General features: G+C 41.0%; 1 protein-coding gene across 2 annotated transcripts in view; it reads right to left on the bottom strand.

Annotated features, from left to right (window-relative positions):
* Window positions 1–1440: 1440 nt before the first annotated feature.
* The window catches only part of col2a1a (collagen, type II, alpha 1a), a 23118-nt gene continuing 6560 nt past the window's right edge, over window positions 1441–17998 (bottom strand). For both annotated transcript variants that reach the window (XM_005926194.2, XM_005926197.2), the window contains 43 exons: window positions 17516–17569; window positions 17367–17420; window positions 17207–17260; window positions 17060–17104; window positions 16872–16925; window positions 16685–16729; window positions 16532–16585; window positions 16029–16127; window positions 15881–15925; window positions 15676–15774; window positions 15521–15574; window positions 15308–15415; window positions 15134–15187; window positions 14882–14980; window positions 14690–14743; window positions 14247–14345; window positions 14061–14114; window positions 13923–13976; window positions 13769–13822; window positions 13450–13503; window positions 12857–12901; window positions 12604–12702; window positions 11684–11791; window positions 11470–11523; window positions 11270–11323; window positions 11106–11159; window positions 10815–10868; window positions 10610–10717; window positions 10241–10294; window positions 7732–7785; window positions 7465–7626; window positions 7221–7328; window positions 6814–6921; window positions 6637–6690; window positions 6403–6510; window positions 6269–6322; window positions 6032–6139; window positions 5889–5942; window positions 5227–5334; window positions 4839–5127; window positions 3736–3923; window positions 3396–3638; window positions 1441–3285 (listed from right to left, as the gene is read on the bottom strand). In XM_005926194.2, the coding sequence (XP_005926256.1) occupies window positions 3139–3285; window positions 3396–3638; window positions 3736–3923; window positions 4839–5127; window positions 5227–5334; window positions 5889–5942; window positions 6032–6139; window positions 6269–6322; window positions 6403–6510; window positions 6637–6690; window positions 6814–6921; window positions 7221–7328; window positions 7465–7626; window positions 7732–7785; window positions 10241–10294; window positions 10610–10717; window positions 10815–10868; window positions 11106–11159; window positions 11270–11323; window positions 11470–11523; window positions 11684–11791; window positions 12604–12702; window positions 12857–12901; window positions 13450–13503; window positions 13769–13822; window positions 13923–13976; window positions 14061–14114; window positions 14247–14345; window positions 14690–14743; window positions 14882–14980; window positions 15134–15187; window positions 15308–15415; window positions 15521–15574; window positions 15676–15774; window positions 15881–15925; window positions 16029–16127; window positions 16532–16585; window positions 16685–16729; window positions 16872–16925; window positions 17060–17104; window positions 17207–17260; window positions 17367–17420; window positions 17516–17569 (3702 nt within the window). In that variant the 3' untranslated portion in view covers window positions 1441–3138. The remainder of the gene's footprint in view (window positions 3286–3395; window positions 3639–3735; window positions 3924–4838; window positions 5128–5226; window positions 5335–5888; window positions 5943–6031; window positions 6140–6268; window positions 6323–6402; window positions 6511–6636; window positions 6691–6813; window positions 6922–7220; window positions 7329–7464; window positions 7627–7731; window positions 7786–10240; window positions 10295–10609; window positions 10718–10814; window positions 10869–11105; window positions 11160–11269; window positions 11324–11469; window positions 11524–11683; window positions 11792–12603; window positions 12703–12856; window positions 12902–13449; window positions 13504–13768; window positions 13823–13922; window positions 13977–14060; window positions 14115–14246; window positions 14346–14689; window positions 14744–14881; window positions 14981–15133; window positions 15188–15307; window positions 15416–15520; window positions 15575–15675; window positions 15775–15880; window positions 15926–16028; window positions 16128–16531; window positions 16586–16684; window positions 16730–16871; window positions 16926–17059; window positions 17105–17206; window positions 17261–17366; window positions 17421–17515; window positions 17570–17998) is intronic.

The raw sequence follows: 17998 nt of genomic DNA, 5'->3' as shown, positions 1-17998 counted from the left end.
CACCCGCTTGCTGCCTTATTTCTCAAATATTTGTTAAAAGCTGAGGTTAAAGGTGATCTATGATGTGATCTATGACTTTGTGAAGACAATACTTCAACCTAAGATCTTCAAATTGATGCTATAGAGGTGTGTATTAAAGATCTCAGACAAGTATAAATCATATGGTCAAGGTTAGATCTTGTCAACATGATAACTCGAGAAAAATGTCACCCAGGATTTTGAATTGACACCATAGATGAATCTCTCCTCAAAATTTGGTGCCCTTAATTTCAAGGTCAGAGTTCAGGTTTTCTAAACATCCTGTGAATGCAATGTTCAAGAAAGATGTCACCTCAGATTTTCTAATTGATTCCACAGTCTCATTTGCTAGGAGGCCGATGGGCAGGACTGGTAGCTGCCAGCCAGTTTAATGATGTCACTGAGAGAAGATCTCTTCTGTGGTCATCTCAGGCTTCAGTCACACAGGCTTGAATAGCAGTCACTATTAAATGTATGGTGGTAGCTGGCTGACACTGGGTGAAATCAGTTGCAAAGAGGTTTCTGTAATGGGCAGCAGAAAATTGAAACACTTTTTCAAGTCCAGTGTAAAATAAGAAAATTAGAGTTGTGAAATATTATAATTGACATTCAGTTGTGCAAATTTCTTGTAAATAAACACGTCCGACCACACTCATGCTTATAAAGTCTTAAGATGTGTCTTAAAACAGAAGATATGACCTGAAATCCACTTTAGATGTTTGTTGTTGTTTTTTTATTCTCGGCTGCTTTTTCCTCACCCTCCTACACAATTAGCTCTTACACTGAGACCATGCTATTTGTGGAACAGGCCAGACTGACTTGATTTACGGACAAATTTCTTGAGAAAGCCAGTTACTCTTGGTGGTTAAATCCTAGCACCTGAATATGCTAATTTAGGAAGCTGTGCTGTGCAAATTCAGGACAAATCACAATATTATTATTAAGCTTGTCCTTACACTCAGCCGCATACTTACTGTGATGTGTATTCCCATCTCATTTTTGGTCTTAAATTGTATTTAAAGCAGCAAAAAAATTTACCTTCAACTCACAGTTTTGGATTTTTAATGACAAATGAAATCCTAACAACTCTAAATGGTAAATGAATGGTTTTATTGTGTAAAATCAGGTCTCGTCGGCTCTTTTAGGAACTCTAAACTATATTTTTTCTGAGGCAGTGATGCAGCTCACAATGTGCCACTACCTCACAATATATCACCACCCCGAAACAAATACAGTACTTTTGTTCCTTCGTGTTATGAGATTTGCTCATGCGAAAACGCACACACACGCACACAGACAAAAAGTTTAAAAAGGAAAAATAACATTTGAGCACACGTGACTGGCTCTGCTAAAAGAAGAAATCCATCCCCTGCGCCATTTGTGTTTTTATTCGAAACTCAACTGAATAAAATAAACGCCATCCTCAGTTCGGTTTTCCTTTTATTATTCAATTTACATCAATTTGAGGTGTAGCAAAATAAAAACAAAAATGATCATGGTCATTATAAAATTATTTTTTTTAATGTACACACCCTTTACACACACAGAGACAACCCACCCTGGCTGCTTCTGAGGGGCTGTTGTTGGAGGTCCACATTCAGCTGTGGAGGTGTGGACACCACAGGAGGCCTCCGAGCTCGCCTGTCTCTCCTGTCTTTACCTGACTGCACCCCTCCCTCAGGGTGGAGTGTGAGTGTGTGGTGTGAAGCTAGTGGGAGGGTCAGAGATGCGACTGGTGATTTCAAGCTCTAGATCTAAGTCATTAGTGTTGGGGGGGGGGGGGGGGGGGGGGGGGGGGTGAATGAAGGTAAAAGAAAGCCACAAATTGAGTTCTTTCTCTCATACTGATAACAAAACAGACAGAATGTGTGTTTAAGTATAGAGACACTGACCCAAATGCAACGCTGCGATCTAGGAATACAAGGACTGAAATTACTTTACACAAACAACATAACACCTGTCCAGTCCAGGTTTTCACTTAAAGGCCACCTATTATGCTTTTCCTTATTTTCTGTTATATCTGTCACTGTTACAGTGATGGATCTTCGTTTTTGTTTTTTTGTTGTCGTCTCAGGCGCAGGAGTCGTCATAGCACCTTCCGAATACAGAGCAATCCAAAACAAAGATGGCGGTTCAAGCTCTAGATCCATCTGAAAGCTAAAGGTTTGGTCAGCTCAGATTTGAATTCAACATTTTCACTTTGTTTGTCAGTGTGAGGTAGCTTTGAACAATCTGGATGACTACAATAAGAAAAAAAAAAAAGCAAAGCAAATTCTTCTTCAAAATAAATTTCTTTTTTTTTCTTGGGTCGTGGTGGTCGGGGTGGGGGGGTACAAACTGGGCCTTCTTGTGATGGCCAGTCAAGGGGTACAGGACACTGGAAACATACATCCCAAATGTAACCTCACTTTCCCAAAAGTGTTGGTGCGCATCTAGACACATGTACACACATAATGTGGAAATATATATAAAACCATCTGGTTGTTTATAAACACAGACTTTTACAACAATGGAACCAAGGATTTATAATACACAGTAAAAGCTTCTGCTCCCGCTCACGATGGACGGGCCTGGAGCTCACACTTTCACCTACTGAGATTTTTATTTTTTTATTGGTCTACACGGATTCAAAATGCAATATTTGTGTGTCAGGAGAGAAACAGGGAGGGAGGTGGAGTAGGACTGCGACAGAGGTTGTAGTGGAAAAGGGGGCTTGGCTTACTTACAAAGAAAACCCGTCCAGTCCTACCTCAGCTCTTCCTATTCAGGTTAAACAATAAATAAGTGACATCAAGCTATGTTTCTGTTCATAACTTGTTCGCTCTGTGCCTCTTCCTCTTGGCTCTGACTCATTCCTGTCAACAGCGGGCCATGGGAAACATGACTGGATCTCAGGAAGCGGGTTGACAGAGAGTGCTGGTGTGGTGTACAGATATTGCCGGTGCCCTTCAGTGCTAACATCCAAGGAGTACACCTTGGAGAGCACTTTGTAGTGAGAGAAAAAAACGATCAATTTTCTTTTATAATTTCCAGTCTTCTTTATTGTGGGCATGTGTGTAATGTTTCATGGTTTAGTTTATTTATTTCCTGTTTTATGGGGGGCCATCGTGAAACTCCGCTTTAGATAAAGCAGACAGGGCCTACATCCACTCCGAACTCCTGATCTGCTCCTCCGATGTCCAAAGGAGCAATGTCCGTGATTGGCAGACGGGAGGTTTTCTGTGTTTTATACTCAAAGACAGTCTTGCCCCACTGGCCTGTATGTGTCTGTTGAGTGAGACCAAAGGAATGTGTTACAGTTCAGCCTTACTGCATAGTAAAATTTCTAACATGATTTGAATTAACAGTTATTTTCTCAGTCCTTTTCCCACACTCACCTTGCAGCCATCCTCCAACACATTGTAAGTGAACCGACTGTTGCCCTCTGCACGGATCTCCACCTCATTGTAACCCTGTAGCAGCAGAGCCTTCTTCAGGTTGCCGGTGGCCTGGTCCAGGTAGGCAATGCTGTTCTTGCAGTGGTAAGTGACGTTCTGGGATGCTTCATTGGACAGAAGCCTCAAGAAGGTCAGCTGGACGCTGGCAGCAACGCCAGCAACGCCATCCTGAGCGTAGTTGAACTGTGGAATCAGACAACAGGTGGGAGAGTTAGCAGCTTGTACATTAGACTCTTTAAGAGGAGTTTGATGTTCACTAATGATGTATGTCTGCACTCACATGGAATCCTCCATTCATTGTCTCTCCGAACCAGACGTGTTTGCGTTCCTTGCTCTTGCTCGTCCACCAGTTCTTCTTTGGTACCTTGGCGATGCTTGGATAGACACAGGTCTCTCCGGTCTCCATGTTACAGAAGACCTTGATGGCATCAGCCGTGCTGCCAATGTTAGGATCAACCCAGTACTCACCTGAGAAAATGAGACAGTTGAGTTAATGAGGAGAATCCTAATCACTAAATGGAAGATTTAGCCTGTTCAACTGCTCATATCTGAAGAAGAAAAGTTAATTATCATAAAGAAGAGTGATGCAGCTGGATTTTAAAGTCAGGCTTATGACATTTTCAGGAGCAATGCTGTAATATGAATGGTCCATCAAAGAGTATACATAAAAAGTATGAAAAGCAGATTTGCTCCCGTCTTGGTGTGAAGGATTTATCAAGGTCTGCTGCTTCTTGTCCCTATTCAGGCAGAACAAGTTGTCCTGACACACTAAGCCATTAGTGTCACTAATGATTTGGGCGGGTGCAGTGGGGGGTGAAATGAAGGTAAAAGAAAGCCACAAATTGAGCTCTTTCTCTCATACTGATAACAAAACAGACAGAATGTGTGTTTGAGTATAGAGACACCGACCCAAATGCAGCGCTGCGATCTAGGAATACAAGGACTGAAAGGATTTTACACGAACAGCATAACACCTGTTCATGCAGTCTGGGTTTTCACTTAAAGGCCACCCTATTATGCTTTTCCTTATTTTCTGTTATATCTGTCATTGTTACAGTTGTGGATCATTTCCCGTGGTTTTTTGTTATCATCTCAGGCACACAGCTCTAGCTGAAGGCCCAGAAGCCCTACTTACCTGTTTGCCAGGGGCAGCCAATGACAAGAACAGTGGTTTAAAGGAATAGGAAGGAAAGGAAAACAGCTTGTTTCAGATATGGATGGACTGAGAGGCTCAGTATAAAATAAAAAACAATGATTTTAAATTGAGAATCGTGCAAAGTTACTCTACTTTAGCCAAATAATAAAAATATGGAGTCGCAATCAGGGATCCTATACCGTATGATACATGATATATGGTCAGACCTTAGTGTCTGGTTTTCTTACCGCTCTTCCACTCAGGATGGCACAGTTTGAGGTCTCTGCAGGTGCGAGCGGGATTCTTCTGTGAGCCGTCAGGGCTTCGCAGGTTATCAATCTGGTTGATGATGGACTTTAGTGTTGAATCGACCTCAATGTCATGCTGCCTCACAGAGCTGGATGCCTCATCGGCCCTCATGTACCTGAGAGGATCGGGGCCCTTCTCCACCTGACCCAGGCCAGCAAAAGCAGACATGTCGATGCCAGGGCCAGGTGGCCCGGGAGGACCAGGTGGTCCGGGATTACCAGGAGGACCCTGGAAGAAGGCAAAAGCAAGAAATGAGACCTGACTGAAATAGAATAGCATACAGACTCATTTGGTTGTAGATTATTATTCTCGTGACATGTTACATACAGCAGGACCAGATTCTCCAGAGCGTCCACGAGGTCCAGGAGGTCCAATGGGGCCGGGCTGTCCATTAGTTCCATCTTTGCCAGCAGGTCCGGCTGGTCCAGGGGGTCCCTACAGAACGAGAGGATGAAAACATGAAAAGCAGTTTCATTAAGTGAACTTGGGCTTTTTTGTTCAAAGTGTAAAACTTTGTTATTTCTTCAGATCCACAGTGAAGTCTGGATAAGAGAATCTGATAAAGGAAATCAAATGCACCAGCAGTTTCTCTCTATTACCCTCAGACCCTTTGCCTTATTATGCATGAAGAATATTTGTATGGTGACATTTCCCTTCATTTTTCTTATCATGCTCAGTGCTTAGCTTATCAAGAACAGAGATTGAAGCCCATTTCGGATCTCAGTGGGAGTGGGTTTCACAAATCACAGTCCCCCCTGCCTGTCTGCCACTTTTCCTCACAGAGAGTAATTACAAAATGCCTCAGCTGCCCATCTTATCACAGCGGTGGGTAATTAAAGCACACGGCCTTTCCTGTCCCCATCTTCTTCTAGGTGATTGGAGAATTACAAAAATGCTAACCTGTGCCCTTCATTACCATCATATAGTTTCTGTGTTAAAGGTGCAGGATGGAAATATAGTTTTTCATCTCTTCTGCTTCGTTTGCTCACCTTAGCGCCGCTTGGTCCTGCAGGTCCGGCAGGTCCAGAATCTCCAGAGGGACCCTATTGGGACAAAGATGATAACAGATCAGGAGAAAGACGGAAAGCGGCACCGAATGGATGAACTATTAGATGTGTATTAAAGTGCTTACAGGGGGTCCGGAAAGACCCTGCAGACCAGTGAAGCCACGGTGTCCCTTCTGCCCCCTCTCTCCAGCCTCTCCAGCTTCTCCTTTGTCTCCACGTGGTCCTTGAGGTCCCTGAAGTAAAGATTCACCTTTTAACATTCATGGATTTGTACATGTGGCAGTTTTAATCAAATAAAATCAGAAACTAAAAAAAAACAAAAAACTTAATGATAAAATACATTTTGATTTAATGATACTTACAGCCGTTCCTCTAGCTCCAGCTGGTCCTGGGGGTCCTGCAGGTCCTTGAGTACCCTAAAAAAGAAATAATAGGTGTGGGTGCCATTTAAAATTACATTGTGCTTGGGGTTCTTACGTTGTTTTGTGATACTTACAGCATCTCCTCTGTCTCCCTGCTTGCCAAGGGGTCCTACAGGGCCAGGGGGACCAGGGCGGCCAGGAGCTCCGGGAGCGCCAGCAGGACCGGTGTTACCTCGCTCTCCCTGCAAATGAACGGAAGGTGTTGATGCAGGTTAAAAACAATTTATGTTAACGAGCATTGAAAAGTCTTTTAAACAACGAGTTGCTAAATTGATTTAGTGTATTTCAGTGAGGATGACGTCCATTACCTTGAGTCCAGGAGATCCATCCCTACCAGGGGGTCCATCTGATCCAGGGGTACCCTGAGAAATAAAAGCATGTTTTTTGTTATTTAACGTGCATTGATTTGATAGATGAAGATGACTGTATTATTTCCTGCATTGTAAATATTGCTATTTTGTTGTTATTGAAGTTCAGTTCCTGACCTCTCTACCAGGCTCCCCAGAAGGTCCACTAAGTCCAGGAGGCCCAACTGGTCCAGGAGGTCCGCGGTCACCAGCAGAACCAGTAGCACCCTGTTTACCAGGCTCTCCCTACACACACAGGAAATATTTTTATCTTTCAATCTAGCATTTGACAATGGAGGCCCAAAATAATCCTCTGACTTTGAAAATCAACTATGTTATCAGAAAGCTCACACTTTATTTGAATGTACTGCAAATAACAAGGTTTTATCTTTGACAAGTTTAAGACAAGTCTTAAATAAAACAAACCATAATTCTGGAAAAATGTACATCCAGATTTACAAAATTAGACCAGCGTCAGTTTTTCACACAGTTTACGTGAAGGATAAACATAGCTAAACGTTTTATGTGCAAGCCAAAGCACTCACAGAAGGTCCAGGAAGACCAGCGAAGCCTCTCTCTCCACGCTGCCCAGGCAAACCAACAATACCACGGGAACCAGCCAAACCCTGGGGACCCGAGGGCCCTTCAGTACCCTATAGAGTCAAGACAGAGATGACTGAGTCATGAAATACAGTCAATATCTGGCAAATATTGCAGGTGATTCAGACTGGATGTTGGCTTCAGTGTCGGGTACTTATGGTTTCCTGTGAAGTGCAAAAATAAACTCACAGGCTTCCCTTCCTCTCCAGGCTCTCCTTTCTCTCCCTGTAGGCCTGGTGGTCCGCGAAGCCCAGCATCTCCTGGTCTTCCTGAAGGGCCGGCATCACCACGAACACCCTTTGGTCCATCTTTACCAGCGGGGCCAGGAGGACCAACAGGGCCAGGGTTACCCTTTGAAAAGACAGAATTTCACTGAGTAAGAGCAAAAATACACATAATCTACAAACAAAAAGAGACTAATTTCTTTGTGCAGTTTATTATTGACAAAATACCTACATTAGGACCAGGAAGTCCAACTCTGCCAGCAGCACCAGGGAAACCTGTGGTACCCTGTCAAGGAGAAAGAGATCAATAAACATGAATTTGTCCTGGCCCACTGACCTGTTCTAATATGGTAATCCTAAATTAGAATTTTTCTAAAATGTTAAGATTTATTGGTTGAGAACATTCTCCTAATTCTTATGATGTATTAAGTATTTGATAGTAAACATTTAACAAGAGCTTCCATTTCATTTCCATTGCCAAAGTTTTATAAAATCAACCACCAAACCACCCAGTTTGCCTTCGGTCGTTATAATGAGCAAACTGAATTTGGGTGTGGTTCTGAAATGGGATGCCACGGCTGCAACAAACCAGTCTGTGAAATTTCTTCTGTTCTAGATATTCCACAATTAACTGTGGTTAAGTGGTATTACTGTAAAAATAGAAAGATTTAGGAACAGCAACTCAGCCATCAAACTGCAGACCATGAAAAGTTGCAGGCACATGGTGTGTACAAGTCACCATTACTCTGTTGATTGAATAATTTGTTCTAAACTTCATCTTGCATTAAAATCAGCACGAAAACTGTCTCCTGGGAGCTTCATGGCATTGATTTCCATGGCAGTATATATATGTAATGTATTGGTGGCAGACAGATGAAAAGTTAACGTAAAAAATAGATATTAGATGTAGGCATCATATCTGAGTAGAATTCAGTTCATCACAGACCAACAAAACAGCTCAAGTGGACTCTGGGATTGGTTCTTTGGGATGCTGCTGAAAGGACATAACAATATCCATTTGAGTGACTTCCCTTCATTTCATGTTTTGATGGCATGGTTGGTGATCAGGCAAGTTCAATTTAAAGGAACCGAAAGACCAAAAACCATGCCACCATCATCAACCATAACAGGGAGTCACAAACTTCTTTTTGTTTAGTTTTTTGTAGGTTTTTTTTAATTTGTGTTTTTGATTGATTGATTGATTGATTGATTGATTGATTGATTGATTGATTGATTGATTGATTGATTGATTGATTGATTGGGGGTCTAAATGTAATAGTAAACAGAGAAATGGCTGAGCCATATTTCCCTTCAGAGGAAATGTTATGCTTCATTTTCAGAGGCAGGCAGCAGTGGTGCAGTGGTATAGGTGGTACAAGTATACGCAGAACAAGCCTTGCATGGTCTATCTGTACCTGTGTTGGTTTTCTCTGGGCACTCAAACTGCCCACCTCCCACAGTCCAAAAATGTGCCTTTTAGGTTAACTGGTGATTCTACATTGGCTGTAGGTTACTGTGAGTATAATCGAAGGTCTGTCTTGCTGTTTTTGCCCAGTGACAGCTGGGATAGACCCCATAGGTTCAGAAGATGGATGGATGGATGGATGGATGGATGGATGGATGGATGGATGGATGGATGGGTGGGTGGATGGATGGATGGATGGATGGATGGATGGATGGATGGATGGATGGATGGATGGTGGGTATGGATGGATGGATGGATGGATGGATGGATGGATGGATTGATGGATGGATGGATGGATGGATGGATGGATGGATGGGTGGCTTTTCAGAGTCCTCTGTAAAGTCCAGTGTGTTTTGCAAATACTCTTCATTTAACTTGATTTAGTTCTTATACAAACTGGATATTTACTTGATGGAGTCTATCTGCTCATCTCAACACTGAATAGGAATTATGTTTATGGCCTGGGTATCAAAGACATTTGCACATCTCTGTTGGTAGTTAGAAAGTTTTTCACGTAAAACCGATTGATTTCTTAAACTTTATCATTAGGCCAAAAAATAGTTTTTTATCACTTTTAAATTTAAGGCTGCAGTTTTTGTTTTATAATCTTCTATTGATCTGATATTTATTCACAACAGCCAGCAGCTGCAGCAGCCCCCAAAATTGTCTCACCAGAGAGAAGATTATAGGAAACAAACAAAGAAGCCTATTTGATCTGTTTGACAGAAATGTTTAAAATCAAACTGTGCTCTCACACAGCAATCTGGCCCTCAGGCTCACGCTTTAGACTCCACAAAGATAAAGAGTAACTGCTATAAATATTCATATGTTCCCAGCAAACTCTGATTGTTAATAAAAACTTCTTAAGAATATTTTAGAGTTCAAAATTTTCCATCTTAGGAAGTTTCAATGACAACTTACTAGACTTTTTTTTCAATTTGCTTTGTTTTGTGTTTGTCTTATTATAATATGTGTATCTGTCGCTATGGGATGTTACTAAAGATATAACTGAACTTATCTAAAATGTGTCTTTTTTGTGTCCAAGATGGCATGTACAGAAAACTAATTTTGTCAGGTTGATATTTTTTTTCAATATTGATAGTATTGAAAACCTTTGAATGATTGATTTATGATTGAAAAGCCAAGTTAAAACCTTGGGAGCTTTAATGGTTTTTTTACTTCTTGTTTATGACCCCAAAAAACCCCAAATGTGACACACACACACACATATATATATAAATATATATGCACTGTATGACATGTAGGAGTTACTTACAGGAGGTCCCTGAGCGCCACGTGCTCCTTTAGCTCCAGATACACCGGTAGGTCCCTGAAAAAGGGGAATGATCATGTTTATGTCACAGTAGAATAACTTTTAAAAAAGTGACAAAAGTGACAAATGGAAACTACCATACAAGCACTGACTAAAAGTATTTCACATGCAATGTTTTTCTGTTTGGCCCAGTCACATATATAGGCTTCATAAATTGGTACTCCGTCATGAAAACTTACCCTGCTCTAAAATAGTGTAAAAGTGTTTGTGCAACACTGTGCAATGTATTTCTTTCACTATGTAATTCGATTCGACAGATAGTAGATACATAGTAACAAGTTCCATGACTTAATTTTTGGTTTAAATACCTACCACAGGTCCAGGAGCACCAGATGGTCCCTGAGGTCCATGAGAACCAGACTCTCCTTTCTGTCCACGCTCACCAAGCTCTCCCTTAGCACCAGGCTGACCATCAGCACCCTAAATATATTCATCAGAAAAAGATAGAAGCTTAACATCAATAAATGTTTTTTTTTAATTCCATATGTAAAAAATGAATTATGGGGACTCTACTTACAGGAGGTCCAGCAAAACCAGCAGGCCCAGGAGGACCAACCTCACCACGGTCACCCTGTGAGCACAAGAAGGATGATGCTTAGTTATTTTGATGTGCAATCCTGGATACTGATCCACCCATTATCTTATTATAATGATGTTAATTATTATTGGTGCTCTTCTCTAGAAGAGTAGAATTTTTATTGAGAAAGAGCTCTAATATTATAAACCCAGGCCTCTGTATCAGACCTGATCAGTCTGATGTATACTTGTTCTGTGCTACTGATACTTAAACTCAAGAAAAGGTACTTACAGGAGCACCACGAGCACCACTAACACCAATAGGCCCAGTAGGTCCAGTCTCACCCTGGATAAAAGAGAAACTATCATTCAAACAACTAAAATGGTTAATATACAATATAAATTCTAATTTAAACCACTGTTTATTCACATAACAAAGCAAAGGATTATTCTTACCTTGGCACCATTGGGTCCAGCTGGGCCAGGAGGACCAATAGGACCAGTCAAACCCTAAGAAAGAGGAGAGAGGAGGAAACACATTAGAACATAGTGTAGGTGTCACTGAAGGTTACACTTGTTTGATGAATGATTTACAGGGTTTAAACTGTAAAGATGTATCAAACATAAGAAGAGATCAAAGATATTTTTGAACTCACTCTAGCACCATCCTTTCCAGGAGCACCCTCAGTTCCTTTTCCACCATTGTCACCCTGTGGGCAAAAAGATAAGCTTTTTTTTAATCATACAGAACAGAATGCAATATTTACAGTGCAGTATTTTTTTTTACACTACTTTATGCACTACTACTGTAAGCTACATTTTAACTTAGAAAGCAATTCACAAAGTGAAAATAAAGAATCTATCACTCACTCTGTCTCCCTTGGGTCCTGTGATACCAGCAGCTCCTCTCTCTCCTGGCATACCTTGCAGGCCTGGGGGTCCCTGGGTTCCAGGAGAGCCAGCTGGTCCAATAGCTCCCTGATAAAAGCAAGATGGACCACAATTAGGAGAGCACTTGTCAATCTAAATCTTTCATCTTTCCTCTCTATGTGATGATGTTATGAAAAAAAAACTTAAATAAAACTTTCCAAGCTCCTTAGATTAAAAAACATCTGGAAAAGTCTCAGTCGTTCAAATTATATTGTGCTGCAGAAAACAAGTTGACCAAGGCTGCAGATGTTAAACATTTCCACCTGAAATTCAACAGACTTGATTTTTATTTTTTTTTTAATTTAATTCTTCTTATTTCATGTAGAGAAAAGTTGATGTTTTGAGAAAAGTGCTTACTGTGTTACTTGCTGAGAGTTAGATAAGAAAACGTATAATGTGATACCATCACACCAAGACTGGAAAATATGGAGGAACAGACGGTGTTAGTACGTTCAAAGGTAAGAAAATCTGCACGTCAGCACATTCAAATTTGACTAATCAGGAGATCATATCTCTTTTGTTTAGCTGAGTAGAAACTGTGACGTAAAAGTGACACATCCTGGTTTGATGTGGGTTGTGACAAAGCTTTTGTCAGTCTAGTTGGTGCTATGAGGCTGTCAGGCAAATAGTAGAGACTAGACAGGTGACAGCAATGACATTATGTTGTTCTGGAGTCACAACCTTAAATGTAGTCAGCACAGATTTGTGTGGGTTTTTTTTTTTAACCTGAACATTGACTATGGGCATGAATAATAAAAATATCAGCAGATGATGTTATTGTGGGTATTCATCTGCATGTGAGAAGAGCAGTTAAGAATCTTGAACCTGCAACCAGAAATTAGTCTGAGTCATCCACTGACCTTGGGTCCATCGCTGCCTGGTGTTCCAGGAAGTCCACGAGGTCCCTGAAGACCCTGGGTTCCTGCACCACCTCTCTCACCAGGGAAACCACGTTCGCCCTGTAATAAGACAGAGCGATATTGGATAAGAAGAGAAGCAAAGCATTTAAGGAATAGCTCAACAAAGACAAAACAAAAAGATTACATGTATGAAACCAACAGCAAACTTTAGTTCTATGTACACATATGATACACATAATTAGTGGAAACTCACTCTGGGTCCAACAGCACCAGGAGCTCCACCCTCTCCAGGAAGACCCTGCAGAAAGGACAAACTATATCATTTTTTGTTTTTTGTTTTTTTTGTTTTAACACTTAAAATCTGACAACAGAAAGAGTTTTACGTGTTCACGTTAAAATTTAAAAATGCTACGTAATTAAAGATGATGCTGCCAGGATGCCAGGTCTTTCTTGGAAATGACATTTTAATCTCAATTAGATTTTTACCTGGATAAATAAAGGACCAATGATCACATAGACCACTCTGGTTTTCAAATAAAGAGAATATTTATCCATGAAAAAGTTGTTACAGCAGCCACTTAACTGTAAAAACTGAATTATACACTATAAAAACAGCCTAAATAAAACATTACAATACTTAATAAACCAAATTAACAACATCTGTTTTTCGAGTGTTTTGGCATTTAATAAGCCATTTTGTCTTATTTTAGCAGAAAGTTTTCCATTGAATGTATTTTGCATGTAGGCAGCGTCACGTGTACTGTAGAATACACTGTTGTTGACATGTTTGTCAGAAAACAGAGAAGTGCAGGTGCAACAAATTATTTGGATAGAGTAAAACCTCACCGGCTCTCCAGATTTTCCAGCTTCTCCCGGGGCACCAGATGGTCCAGGTAGACCCTGCCCATAATAGCAAAATAGTTATTGAAATGCCATCAGTAAGCATGGACTAGAATATTATCTGTAAGTTTTTTATAATACATGATTCTGAGGTGTCTTTGAAAGATGTGATGTCGAAATCCATAAAAGGTGATCCTTCTTTAGCTTAAATACTTGCTAAAACTCATAATTACTAAAGCTTCTAATGTTTAAGGCACGGACATTGTGCACATGTTTAGGTTTTACCAAAAGTCATATGATGGGATGGGTCAGAAAATTATCTCACCTGGAAGCCAGGAGGTCCAGGAGATCCTTGTTCTCCTCTCTCTCCAGCAGGTCCCTAAGATGATAGACGCAAACACATTTGATCAATCAAACATAAAAGTCTGTTTGCTGGCTATAAAAGTGTCTCAAAACATGTTATTATACAGAATACTTACAGCAGGCCCATTAGGGCCAGCAGGACCAGTCTCTCCATCTTTTCCGGGCAGACCCTAATTAAGAGCACTTTAGTTAGGAAAAAGGACCTAGAGAGAGAAATTAATGATGGTTAAGCACTTATGGAGAGCTATACTTACTCTCAGACCTGGGCGACCCACCAGTCCCTTCTCTCCAGGCTTTCCAGGCTCACCCTGTTAAAGAGAAATCATACACTATGAACTGTAGGAAGTTTCTTTAGCACTGGGGATCAAAGGGATAAGAACAGCATCATAAGATGTGGAAGTGCCGCTTGTCTGTTGTTATAGAAACCTTCAGACTCTTACATTGGCTCCCTTTGGTCCAGGGAATCCCATCACTCCTGGCTGACCACGGGCTCCCTGAGGACCAGGTGGGCCAGGGCGGCCATCATCACCAGAGGTACCCTGTCAAAGTTACGGATAAACACTGTAAATCAGAAGGTATTAGCCTGGAAGCTAAAACCTGGATGTTATTATGATTTTACTCTGAGGATTATTGCGCCAGCCATGAAAAATTCTTCTTAAGTCTAAACAGGCAGCAGAAGGTTGTAAGCATTTTGCTCTGTTTAATCTTTATGATTTCCATAAAGCAACAATGAAACTGTAGATCATGGTGTTAGTAACCCTACTGAAGGCAAAGCTTGTATTTTTTAGAACAGGATCAGCTGCTCTATTATTTTAATTTCAAATTTCATGGAAGTAAATCTATAAATCACATTCAATGTAATTGTAATTAATATTGTACTTACAGCAGGTCCAACTTTGCCTTGAGGACCAGCATCTCCAGGACGACCAGTAAGACCCTGCGTGAAAGGCACAAGCAACAGAGACTGTCAGCTCCATTCAAATCAAAATCAAATCAGTCATAAAAAACCTGCCACAGTAAACATCCTACAAAAACCATAAAAATGTGCAACACTGCATAAAGTTGCAAGACTCACTCTGGCTCCAGGGAGACCAGACTCTCCTGTGCGTCCAGGTTCTCCAGTAGCGCCTTTAGCCCCAGAAGCACCAGGAACACCACGGTCTCCAGGGACACCCTGAAGAAGAAAAGACCAAAGGTGTAAACTTTAAACATGTTATAGAAAAATCACTTGTTGTAGTATCTTTCTCATGCAGCACTGTCATGCTGTGGTATCACTGAGATAAAATGATTATAACTTTTCAAAAGATCTCATTTTGCAGGCACCAACCTTTGCACCAGCAAGACCATCCTGTCCAGGGAAACCGCGGTTTCCAGGGGCTCCCTGGGAGGAATCACAGAAATCAAGATATATTTGATTAGACTGTGAATACAGTAACCATGTTTACCCTTGTTTTTAGTCAGATGTGACCAGTAACATGTAATGCATGTCCTGATCACTTACTCTCTCTCCGGGAGGTCCAACTGGTCCAGCGCCCCCAGGCTCTCCCCTGGCACCTCTCTTTCCTTCTTCCCCTGGAGGGCCAGGGGGACCTAGAGGACCAATAGGGCCCTGGAAAAGATAAAGATATTTCAGTGAATCTACTCTAGGGAGTAATTCCACATAAAAATTTTATGTGGTCATGTATATTTATGATCACAAAAAACTGAAACTCACAAGCTCTCCCTTCGGTCCAGCTTCACCTTTGAATCCAGGAAGACCTGGGTCTCCCTGAACAACACAAGAAAAGAAGGCAGCCACAATAATAAATAATCACAACATTACAAAATATTTAAATTTAGCATAACTTCAGACTATCTCAGCTGACTTACAGCCTGTCCTTTGGGCCCTAGAGGTCCTGTTGCTCCCTGAGGTCCAGGTGGGCCACGGGGGCCGGGGAATCCAGGAGCACCAGCAATACCAGGAGCACCCTTCATTGAAAGGAATAATCAAATATCAGAATGAAGAGAAATATTTATTGAATAAAATTTAACCTAAAGAAAGGCATCAAAACCACTAACAAAAGTGTAAACCTACAGCAGATCCTTTAGCTCCGGGAATACCATCAGTACCAGGGTTACCCTGCATAGAACAAGAAGCATTATATTAACAACAACCTGATCAACAAATGAAAATGAATCAAAATCAAAGTCTGAATGTTTATGAACAGTGAAGGCAAACAAACCGATGCTCCAGCAGGTCCGGGCGATCCTGGGGTACCAGCCTCTCCACGTGGCCCCTGGGATCCTTCAGGGCCACGGCCGCCAGTAGGACCAGCTTCTCCCTAAAAAAGGCACAACGAATTTATCATTAACATAGTAAAACGGTATTGGTTGTAGATTTCTTTGAGCTGTGTATTGGTGCCTCCCTGCCATAGAGCTGAATATAATACTGTTGTTTCATTGTCTATGAGAGTTATTCAAAATAAGTCAACTAAATTTAAAAAGAATTTGAAGGCCAGTTTATCTTCTTTAGCAAAAAGAGAAGTTTGACATAGTTGTATATTTGTCTATGAAAAAATAACAATAACTAAACATACAGTGTTGTGGAAAACTGGAATTTAGTGTCCTACAACCAGAGTGAACAAAGACTGATGTAGTGGCTCTTGTAAGTCTTTTTTTCCGTTTTATTTTAATACACAAGCTCTTCAACAGCAAATGTTTCCTGGATGATATGTTCTGTAAAAACCTTTGCTCCTGGGGATCCTGGAAAACCGGGAGCTCCAGCAGGACCCACCGGTCCCTGTAGAGAAATAAAAAAAGAATCATCAGATCAAAGGCAACAGATTAAAGAAAAATCAACAGCACGAAATGGCCACATAGCGGTGACTATGATACATACAGGTGGACCGGCAGGGCCAGGCAAGCCATCATTTCCTCGGGCACCCTAAGGATAGCAAAGACAGGTCAATTTAGTTTGGTTCATCACAGTGTTATGATCTAATAAAAGATTCAAAACCATAATAAATAGCAAATGAGAAATAAATTCCTGTTGAATAGCCTTAAGCAGCTGCGAAAATGTTACTTACTGCGGCTCCAGCAGCTCCAGGACGTCCTCTCTCACCAGGCAGACCACGTGGACCCTATAAAAGAATGATTTATATATAAATATCTTCATTATTTATTTTATTGCTGCAGCCTAATATGCTATGCAAATTTACTGATGTCAGAAAGTTCAGAGCATCGCAGACTAGAAAAAGCGATGGTGGCAACTCACCATGGGTCCAGGGGCACCGTTCTCTCCAGGAGCACCAGCCTCACCCTGAAAGGAACAAAATTACCATGAGTAAGCACAAAATAGCAGAAGTAAGCTGAAAAAGTGTTATTTCTGGAAAACCCACACTGTCACAAAAGATGACCTTACCTTAGCTCCTGCCGCACCAGTCTCTCCTTTAGCTCCATCTAAACCAGGGTGACCCTACAAAGGAAGCTCATAATCAGGACTTAAACATCAGTCAGTCACCACATGCAATCAATGAGCAGCCACAGTTTTGCGAAACATGTGACTGAACTGAAACACTCACTCTGTGTCCTTTGATGCCAGGAAGTCCAGGAGTTCCAGGGAATCCACGAGCTCCCTGAAATAAAAACAATCATGCAGCAATAGATTAAAGGTTTTTTTTTTTATTTAAGTATGAAGTAAAAAATATTTGAATAATTATTATTTGCTCACCTGAGGCCCTGCCGGTCCACGCTCACCAGGTTTGCCAGGTTTGCCAGATTCACCCTAAAAACCAGCAGCAAAATTCAGGATTACATGCTGAAGCGTTGTAGCTGCAAGATAAGATGTAGCTGCAATGGCCCTTCACTGTACTCTGTTTGAAGGCTGTGTATTGTGAAGTCACCATGTTCGTTGGTAATTTTTGGAGATACACAGTGCCCCCTGGTGGCACATGGAGTGTATAACTGAAGTACATTATGGAGGTGGGGATAGGTTGTGAAAAATAACTAAGTATGAAGTAAATGAAGATTTTAAAAAATGTGATTTTTACATGGAAAACAAAACTGTTTTTTTTCCAAATAAAAATGTGGTCTGACCGTCTAAGAAGGTCATATATGTATATCTATCTATCTATCTATCTATCTATCTATCTATCTATCTATCTATCTATCTATCTATCTATCTATCTATCTATCTATCTATCTATCTATCTAT

Source organism: Haplochromis burtoni, unplaced genomic scaffold, assembly GCF_018398535.1.
Source record: "Haplochromis burtoni strain Fernald_Lab_line unplaced genomic scaffold, NCSU_Asbu1 Contig_91, whole genome shotgun sequence".
Lineage (NCBI taxonomy): Eukaryota > Metazoa > Chordata > Actinopteri > Cichliformes > Cichlidae > Haplochromis > Haplochromis burtoni.
Note: the sequence above shows the minus strand (reverse complement) of the source record. Positions and strands in the feature narration are given on the sequence as shown.